This window comes from Triticum urartu, chromosome 5 (assembly GCF_003073215.2).
Source record: "Triticum urartu cultivar G1812 chromosome 5, Tu2.1, whole genome shotgun sequence".
Classification (NCBI taxonomy): Eukaryota; Viridiplantae; Streptophyta; class Magnoliopsida; order Poales; family Poaceae; genus Triticum; species Triticum urartu.
The window spans coordinates 35,667,576-35,677,800 of record NC_053026.1 but is presented as its reverse complement, the minus strand read 5'-3'; the positions used below and the strand labels follow the sequence as shown (position 1 = coordinate 35,677,800).

Sequence of the window (10,225 nt, the reverse complement as noted above, 5' to 3'; positions counted from 1 at the left end):
GTGGCACTGATATTACGCGTCAGTATGGGATGTAATAACTTTGAATGTTTGTCGGGATGGTGCTAGGATTTGTTTTCGTCCAATTGTCTTTTTCCAGGAGCAGGGGCGGGCAGTGGGTTTTCCTCAGGCATGCCGAGCCATTTCCCCTTTCATGTTTTCCCATTGTACGGTTGCGAACTCTGTTTGCCTCTGTTAACCAACTAACGGAATGGGGAAACCCAGTGCCACAATACAGCTTAGTTTCCAAATAAACCTATGATGTTAACATTGCAATTTTGTCGAATTGCCCTGAAGACATGAGTTGCAATCAAGGTGCTTTCTTCCTAGTGTGTGGGAATGGGTACCCCTGTTTGCAAACAACGCAGGAGCCCTAATCGCTATGCATCCCCGTGGTTGGTGCGTGTGTGCCATCACCGCAAAAAACGAAATCTTGTGCAGAACAGGGAGCCCAGCGAAAGCTCAGGGGGCACAGATTACATGGCTAATGGCTTAACTAGGAACAGGGGAACCCTAGCCCGCTAGAGACCCTAAAGCAAGCAGCAGGCAATCGAGGGTAAGAGAAGAGAGGAGGAAGGTGGCGCGGGCACGATCTTCGACCTTGGGGGATGCCGCGGGTGACGCCGACGCAGACGGGGCCGCGCCCTTTGGACCTGAGCACCGACGAGTAGAAGAGGCAGCCCTTGCAGGACCTCCCCTTCACCACCCCTGCCCCTGCCACCGGGGTCGGCGCTGCGGCCGCCGCCGCCGCGCCCTCCCCTGCCGCAGGGACCCCCGGCGCGGCGCCGGCGCGCTCCATATCCGCCGGCGTGGAGGTGCGGCGGCGAGTGGTGATCTGTGCCCCGCGTGGAGAGACTGTAGACGGGGAGGGGGCTTCGCTTTCGTGGTGCCGCCGCCTCTGGCGTTTATTCAGTAGGAGCTTCTTTTGCTTGGTTTTCGATTTCGTTTTGTGCAGTCGCCAGAATTACAGTCTTATCAAGAACTTGGAGCACTCCCTCCGTTTCAAATAGTACTTCGCATATTGCTTTTTATCCCAACAAGTCTGTTTGACTAAACTTTATGTTAAATATATGTATTTGGCGTCTTAAATGTTGGTATTTTTTCTTCAAACCCAGCTCGCTCCGGTCAGGTGTACTGAGCACATGTATTATGTACCATCAGAAGCTAATCACTGGATTCGTATTCGAACAAAAGTTACACTTTTGGATTAGTCAAAATCAACGACCTAAAAACAAGTGCACGCCCTACTACTGAATTTTTTTTGGCCAATTCAGAATGCAAGGAGTTTAATTTTGCACGGAATTATCATTCAAGGTCTCCTGACAGCCAAAGAAGGTTGTGTACAGGGTAAACAAAACCACGGCAATAACATGGGCGCACATGATTAATTAGTTGATAAAACGATAGTGATGGGATAATATTTACAGAGACCACGGAAGGAACCCAGTTCCTGTACAATGAGTGGAATATACAGGTTAATTTACACGTAACGAGGCATGCTTCACATAATTTTACATGCCACGTACATCAGGTTCAGCTACGCTACTCATGACTGGAAGAGAGTAACGGTGGCAATATATCCATTCTTCATCACCTGTTGGTCAATGAGAACGGAAGGATTGCAAGTGTCAGATCAGAGTGATAGCAAACAAACTGATGACACAGTTCGTGCAGGAAAAGAAGGTTTCTGAAGCTGAGTGATAGCCTACCTCAAAAGCAATATTTTGGTATCCATAGACGAAAGTTGATCCAAATGGGTTATTCATCGAGCCCTGTGTCTGGATTGCTGCTCGACCGCAGTCGCCAAGGATCTCCTAATACAGTAGAATCAACACACATTAGTCAGTTAGCAAATAAGCATGGGAAATCAAAAGAAAAAAATGGCCATGAGCGAGAAACAGCAGTACAGCTCAAACAATTGCTACATGGCATGCTGAGCTGCTTTTAAGAAGTAAAAGAACTGATGACGTTTTAGCATGGGAGCACATTACCCACGATCTGATTTTACTTTTATTTGTATGCCAATCAAAGAAACATTTTCTTTACTGGGGTCAAAGAAGCATCAGTAACTCATTTATTTGCATGCAAGTTCAAAAGGTCTGTCATTCACCAACTTTTCACGAAGGCAGCTATTCAACCATTAAAAGATCGAGATATATCATAAGTAAATCTAGGAAAAACAAATTATCATAGAGGGAGCACAAAAGGTTTAGTAATGAAATGGCAACTCAAAGCAAAGCTGATAGTTATAGGTTAACTTATAAATCTATATGGGAATCATTGCAGCATAAACTCATGGTGAACACCATACCTTGACTTGTTCCCATTTTGTTCGAGGTGTTATGCAATTCTTGGAAGTGTTACCCGGCTGCTGTGCCCCTTCAGCTGAAACAAAGCCAATAGTTAATTAGTACTGACCTCATCAGCAGCAAACTGACTGTAGCGAGCAGTTCGTACCTTCAGCGTCGTAGATAACAAAGTTGCATTTCATGTACGAATTGAAATCAGAATGACCAGGGAAGTTTGTATGTAAAACAAACTTCTTTATCTTGTGAGTCTGCAATGAAACAAAATCTACTGGTCAACATGCTGGTTGAACCTCGCAAAAGAAATGTTGTAAACTTTGAAGTGTGCAGGCACACCTGCTATACAAAAAACTCCATACCTGACCATCAAATAAGATATCTATACCACGCGAGAAGTAGTTGTAGAAGTAGTCTCCACAAAGAGTAGTCCGAGGGCGGAGGTCGGACGCGGAGTGTATAACCATTTGGTCCACCTAACATGAGAGCACGATGTGCTAAGCGTTAAAGATGAGAATGCAGTATTGAGGGTGCTTAGGATTTTGGTCTTTCCTTATATTATTCTTTCAATAACAAAAAAGGGAGAGCATATATTACAGAAGAGTTGACATGTACCAAGAGGTAAAATAATGGCTCTGGATATAAAATATAAATCAAAAAATCAGAAAGCGAAAGGTGAAACAGCTTTTCAGGCTTTGGCTGCTTTATCTTTAAACTCATCTGACGCAACATTGTTTTGCAAGTAATACTCAAACCTCAAAGCAATCTGCAAGTGCAAGAAAAGCCCTTGTCGAACTATGACATTTCACATGTTCCAAGCATATTTTGGGGGTTATTCGATCAAATTTCCACATTGTATTCTACCAACACTGACAAGTTGCAACAGCACCAAACACCTAGTTCAGTATGATACTGAGATGTCCACGGATCTTTTTGACCATATGTTGAATTGCTTGAGTGCATGGAATCATTTATTGTTTACTGGTCTTTGAAATAACAGATAACTCTGGCTTCTCAAGCATGCCCAGAATATGAATGAGAAGTGACATCCTGGTTATCGTCACCAGCTCATATAGGATAAAATATGGAGGTAGAGATACATGTTTCCAAAGAATAAACTGGAAAATATGCATTCTAGTAATCTAGCACATTTTATTCATAACAATTGAAAGATTAGCTTGCCAGAATCTCTATGAAAATCCATATTGCAGTGCTTCAGTAAAAAAAAATACAGGCACACCTGCTTTTGGTGGATACCACATGGACGACCCAATTCGGTCCAGATATCCTGCCAAAGATACCGCATCACGTAAGAAACCATTAAAGCATGCTTCAGAAAAAGAGAGCAGACAGTACAATGATTTACACCTGTGGCGATGCTCCGAAAGGAATATGCTGCCCCCCAGTAGTGAGCCAAAGCTCTTCACCAAGCTGAAAACAAGATAAAGCTTTAAAAAAGGTTTGCTCCAGTGATGTTATGTCGAGACTTATTCAGTCACATATGTATTTTATCCTGCGCACAGAAGACAGTAACAATGATGCATGACACATACACTACCAGCTGTTCAGCCTACAATTCTGCATTTACTTTCTTTTGGTGTATATACTTGCTCAAAAACATTTTGCTGCAGAAGGATGGGGATATCGATGAAGATGTGAACCATCGAATCAAAGCCAGATGGATGAAGTGGCGCCAAGCTTCTGGCGTTCTCTGTGACAAGAGTGCCACAAAAGCTAAAAGGCAGGTTCTATAGGACGGCGATTTGACCCGCAATGTTGTATGGCGCTGAGTGTGGCCGACTAAAAGGCGACATGTTCAACAGTTAGGTGTAGCGGAGATGCGCATGTTGAGATGGATATGTGGCCACGCAAGGAAGGACAGGGTCCGGTATGATGATATATGTGATAGGGTTGGGGTAGCACCGATTGAAGAGAAGCTTGTCCAACATCGTCTGAGATGGTTTGGGCATATTCAGTGCAGGCCTCCAGAAGCTCCATACCCGACAGCTAAAGCGTGCTGATAATGTCAAGAGAGGTCGGGGTAGACCGAACTTGACATGGCAGGAGTCCGTAAAGAGAGATCTGAAGGAGTGGAGTATCACCAAAGAACTAGCCATGGACAGGGGTGCGTGGAAGCTAGCTATCCATGCGCCAGAACCATGAGTTGGTTGCGAGATCTTATAGGTTTCAGCTCTAGCCTACCCCAAATAGTTTGGGACTTAAGGCTTTGCTGTTGTTGTTGTGGTGGTGGTGGTGGTGGTGGTGTGCAGTTGTAAAACCAGATCGTATGGATTAGTGAATCATGAAACAGGAAAATTTCTGCAGTTTTCACAGGATTAATAGACTGGAAATATCATCAATAAATAGGCAATGTACCTTTGCATGTACTTCCTCCATATATAGGCTGCCCGCAGGTAAGGCAGGAATAACTGCCTTATCCATCAATGATCCAACACCAACTTTGCTATCTGTTGAGCTATCATATATAGAAACACGACACGTAACCGGAGTTGTTCCATCGGGAAATTCCAGGGGCAAATCTGCCACTGCAAGTGCAATAAGAAGCTGAGAAGAAATGCTGCGAATGATAGTTATGCAGAAATGAATGTGACTATTTGGCAACATACCTTCCCCATTGTTGAAGAAATTTGTATATTGACTGGGGATAGGGAATGCGAATGATAAACCCTGCAAAATCTTGTGAGTAAGATAAACCCAAACAGGCCAGGAAATGGAACATGGAACAAAATCTTGAAAGAAATAAAACAAAGCAAGGGCTATTTGTCATGACATACTGGATAGAAGAGGGTATACATGCCCCTCTCTTTATCATATATCCCAGGGAAAGTCGGTCCGAATAGAGCATAAACAGATACAAAAGTGGCTAGCGTCGATGGACCGCTGAAAGAATAGAAGGGAGAAGGAAATCGTCAGTAACACAGCACCTAACCTTTTGCTGAACGGTTAGGGCAAAAAATGAGTGACCATGCCAGCTTTACTCGACCCAAGAGTTCTTGAAAATAGACTAAACAGAAAAGAGGGAATGCGTAGAAGCTCCTCACCCAATTAAAGACGTCGCGTAACGCAATTGCAGTCTCTTAACATCAAAAATCTCGATGAGACGAAGCCTCTGCAGGAGAAAAATAAAAGAATAAGAATTTCTGATCGATAGTGAATTTTTTTCACAAATCTCAAGTGCAAAGTATGTACAGGTTTTTATACCATATTCTTTAAGCAAATTTTGCTGCAGAATTCAAATAACTACGGCACTAAACTACTGATGGGTCTGCATTACACTTCCTATTTTCAACGAAGCATAGAACCACTATAATTTGGTTATATAAACATTTCAGTACAGTATTCAATACCAACAAACAAATGCTACTGTATACATGGATTCAGTACAAGTGAGATCAACGATGTCTACAATGCAACCAGAGTATCAAGGAAAATCCAAGCAATTGACTGAAACAAACCTGGGACCAAGGATCGAAGCGTAAGTGAAACCCGTGATCCGGAAAGCTTATGACGAAGTCCAACTTTAGAGGCTCCTGGAATCACAGAATGAACCACACCAATCAGTAAAGGTTAATTTGGTGGCTCTGGTAACACCAAACAAGGGCTGCCCATCACAAACCTCGTCGAAGTACTTCACGTGGACAACATCGTAAATGTTTGGCTGGTGTTCAATCTGCGCAAATGCATCAGAAATCGGCATCCCTGCACCGACCATCCCCGAGCTCTTGTGTCAGAATTGGCAAAAAAATCGAAACTTTCAGCTAAGCGGTTGCTTAAAACGCAGGTTTCTCTTCTGTTGTCGCGTGCGGAGCGAAAGGAAGCAACCGACGGGTTCGGAAATCGGATCCCAACCGACGCGGCGACGGCGGTTGGTTGGTTCGCTAGGGTTGTTGGGGGGGGGGGGGGGGGGGGGGGGGGACTCACCGAGGGTGAAGGGGCCGACGCCGAGGCCGGGGCGGAGGTCGAGGGTGACGGCCCCCATGGCCGTGCCCTCGCAGCGCCGCCTCACCGGCACCGTCGCCGGGGACGGCGACCCGACCGCCGACCCGGGCCCTCCCCCCACCATCGCCGGCGACCTCTGCGTCTGCATCGCTGCGGCGGGCCTTCCTTCCCCTCGTCGGCCGGTTTGTTCCTCTCGTCGCTCCGATTGGGTTCGGGGATTCGCGTGGGCTTGCGTCTACTCCGATTCCTTCTTCTCGCCGACTAGTAGTTTAGCTTAACGAGAAGCCAACGGACGGTGCGCGGGGCCGCCTTGTCAGTGTGAGGACCGCGGGCGTGGGGCCCACCTGTCAGTAAGATTGGCGCCGGCTTCACACTTGGCAAGGCCACCGGTTGCTTACTTGCCTGTGCTCACGTTTTATCACGTTACGTTTGCTTCCTCGCAAGGGTTTTCTTTTTCGAAAGCGCTTTTTTAATTCCGAGCTCACATGCATTTGGATGAACAGTAAAATTCAAAATAATAGTAAAAAAAGTTAAAATGTTTTTGAATTCTTTTCGCGATAAACATTGATGAATATTTGACCCGCGTGCAAAATTCGTGATGAAATAACATTTCTGGAGGTCCGGGAAAAAACAAGAAAATCGATGCTCCAAAATTGAAATGTCACTTTGTCACCAAATTGACAAGCATGTGATAAATTTATCAGTGCTTATCACAAAAAAAATCAATTTTTTTTTGAAATTGTTTACTATTTTTTAGGATCTTACTGCTAATCAGTGTGCATATGAGCTCGGATTAAAAACTTTGTGTCCTTTCTTTTTCTCTTATATGCCAAGGAGCAGCTCACAAGTTTACAAGCATGTATAAAATCCGATTGTGTTCAACAATCAAAGCCAAGTTCAAGGGTTAAGAAAATGATAAAAGGATTTCGTTTTTATGGTGTGCCAATCAAAGTTTTTGTGCCATCTTACGGGTTTTTTTTTCAAGTTTTTGGGTGCGATGTCAATGTTTTAATTTTCTTTTGTTTCGACTTCTTGCTTTTATACTTGATGAGATATACTATTCTTAAAAGGCCACTGCTACAAATCATCTGGATGATCTTTGCAGAAAATCATCCGCTTCGGGAGTCGTCCGATCTGGCGCACAGGACCGTTCGATCAGGAAATACGCTCCGCAACCTGTCTTCCTCCTCTTGCCAGACAACCATCAGGACCACCCGACCTTGTCTCTCTGTAGCACCTCGACGGCCCTGGCTATGCTGCATCACAACACGGAGAACCACACTGGCGGCACCAACGATGCTCCATGGCACCACAGGCGACCTCTATGATTCTCCATCGCAGCACTGGCTTTGCTCTTCACTGGCCACCGTATGGAGCAGTCGTCGACGTTGCCAGCCACCGTATCCAGCACTGACAGAGCTTCCAATGCAGCAACCGGCGACTCCGGCAAAGCTCCAATGCAGCAACCGGCGACTCCGGCGAAGCTTCAATGCAACCTCGGCGACTCCGGCGAAGCTCCAACGCAGCAACCGGCGACTCCGGCGAAGCTTCAATGCAACCTCGGCGACTCCGGCGAAGCTCCAACGCAGCAACCGGCGACTCCGGCGAAGCTCCAATGCAGCAACCGGCGACTCCGACGAAGCTTCAATGCAACCTCGGCGACTCCGGCGAAGCTCCAACGCAGCAACCGGCGACTCCGGCGAAGCTTCAATGCAACCTCGGCGACTCCGGCGAAGCTCCAACGCAACCTCGGCGACTCCGGCGACGCTCCAATGTAGCAACCGGCGACCCCGACAACATATGACCGACGTTCATGGCAGCACCGACGACGTGATGATCTCCATTGTAGCCGGAGTTGAGGGAGATGTCCCCGTCGCAACAGCAGCGGCAGGGCTTGCAGCAGCCATGCCACGGGCTGGTAGCAGTGCGCGACGGCCAGCTACCTAGTAGTGACAGGAGTGGCAGTGCGTAAGTTTTCAGTTTGATGGAGATGGAGCTCACGGGGGCAGAAGAAAACAGAACGAAGGAATTGGTGGACGAGGATAGAGATAAGGCAATGGTTGGGCCCATAGGCACGTGTCACCCAATGGAGGCGGTTTAAGCTCGGCTGAAATCAGCCGGATGAATTGAAACGTTTTCCTTCTTAAAAAGTTGATCCCCATTACTAGCAATTCTCTTTACATGCACACTATCCACGTCACCATGCATGCCACATCACCTTTCAGTTCCACCATGCATGCCGCGTCAATTTTCAGTTCCAAACATCAACCAATCCACCAACAACAATTCATGGTCAGCCAGACCATCTCTTACTTGGGCAGTTATTTGTCAACTCAACCAACCCATTATCTCCTTCACGCTGAATAAAGCAAAAGAAACTTCTGGTTCTTCATATCCACACTATCCCAGGGGTCTTTGACTTTTCATGAAAACAAATCTTGTAGTAACAGAGGCATGCATCACATTAGACCACGTGCTATTCATGTTCGTCGTTCTCCTTAAGACGTCCTCATGAATTGATGGATTCGTCATTTCCTTTCTCACCCCTTTCGCAGTCTCTCACTCTAAAGCATGTAAACATACCTTTAGGCTCCTAGGTCGACATTGTGGGGGAGGACAATGGCGCTAAAGACATCGTTATAGCCATGGACGGCGTCGATGACGTAGAGGATGGAGATGGCATGGCAGGACAAGAGGGTGAGGCGCCAAGTTTCATGAGAGCACAGGGCGACACCATAGACCGCTCGAGCTGGGCCATTTGGCGGCCAGCCTTCTTCGCAACGTCATGTGACCTAGTTGTAAGTGCATCAAGTGCCCCCTTGGTGGTTTTGGTGTATTGAAAGTAAATAGGTTGAGGGACTAACGTGTTTGTGAGTATACATAGGAGGTATAGTCCCTGGAGATTTTGGTTAACACATGGAAGACGACCCCTAAAATGTATTTCTTCAAGTGAAGAATTTGGTGATGAAATTGGTACGGACCCTTTGAAGAAATTGATGTGAAGACTTTGAAGCTTGAAAACTTTTGTTTTCGTAGTTTCTTTCTTCTTTATTGAGTCATAGGAAAAATCGTACTGTTAAATGGGGTCTAGGTGAAACATATTTCACATTTCCAAAGTGATGCTCAAACCTATACTACTCTAGCTGCTTCGAGTGAAGCCTTTGGAAATCTCCAGTACAACTGACGAATTTGCTAGCGACAGTGACGAAGTTCATCTGGTCACTGCTGAATTTTGTCATGCTGAGGAGTTAAGATTTCGCCAGTGCGTTCTGCCTAAAAGTGAGAAAATTGAGTGCCCCGACGAATTTGAGACTTCAAATTCCAACCGTTGCTGCGTCGCGGCCCAGCTGTCGAGTGGATCCTTATACTAACAACGATCAGATCAGAGAAGGGCATTTATGACAATTCATGTCGGGTTGCCTCTGGCTATAAATAGCCCCCCCCCTACAACCACTTGTTGATGTTGGTTCGATGCTTCGAGAGAACTTGACACTTGTCATTTGAGAGCAACCCATCATCTCACGACTTTGAGAGGATCCTAGTTAGGAAAAACCTAGCTAGAGCCAAAGTGTTTGAGCATCACTTAAGAGATTGATCTGTGTGATCCAACGCGGTTACCTTTTAAGACTGTCATTCTTCTAGACGGTTAGGCGTCAAGTTCTGAACACACCAAGAGCCACTCTAGTGAGTCGGTGAACAAGTTTGTGAAGGTTTTGGAAGTCTACCTTGAAGACTTACCACGAGTGATTGGGCGAGGTCTGCGTGGCCTTAGCTCAAGAGGAATATGGTGAGGACTATGTGTCCTCAGAGTTGCGACTCAGCCGCCTCAACCAGATGTATAGTTGATACAACAATTGGAACTGGTCTACCAAATCCTTGTGTCTTCACCAAGACAACCTAGTTTCAAATTCCTCAACCCTTACTTTATGTTATTCCGCTGCTGAAGAATTTGTGATCTACTCTTT

General features: G+C 45.9%; 1 protein-coding gene across 1 annotated transcript; it reads right to left on the bottom strand.

Moving 5' to 3' along the window:
- Positions 1-1,359: 1,359 nt before the first annotated feature.
- LOC125507731 (PHAF1 protein At3g51130-like) lies at positions 1,360-6,547 on the bottom strand. Its single transcript, XM_048672220.1, has 14 exons — positions 6,243-6,547; positions 5,938-6,020; positions 5,777-5,851; positions 5,363-5,430; positions 5,096-5,201; positions 4,928-4,988; positions 4,677-4,846; positions 3,669-3,731; positions 3,541-3,588; positions 2,663-2,776; positions 2,455-2,554; positions 2,309-2,382; positions 1,707-1,811; positions 1,360-1,591 (listed from the first exon to the last, which is right to left on the bottom strand). The coding sequence occupies exons 1-14, from the start codon at positions 6,406-6,408 to the stop codon at positions 1,544-1,546; spliced, it is 1,281 nt and encodes a 426-aa protein (XP_048528177.1). The 5' UTR covers positions 6,409-6,547; the 3' UTR covers positions 1,360-1,543.
- Between the last annotated feature and the right edge of the window lie 3,678 nt (positions 6,548-10,225).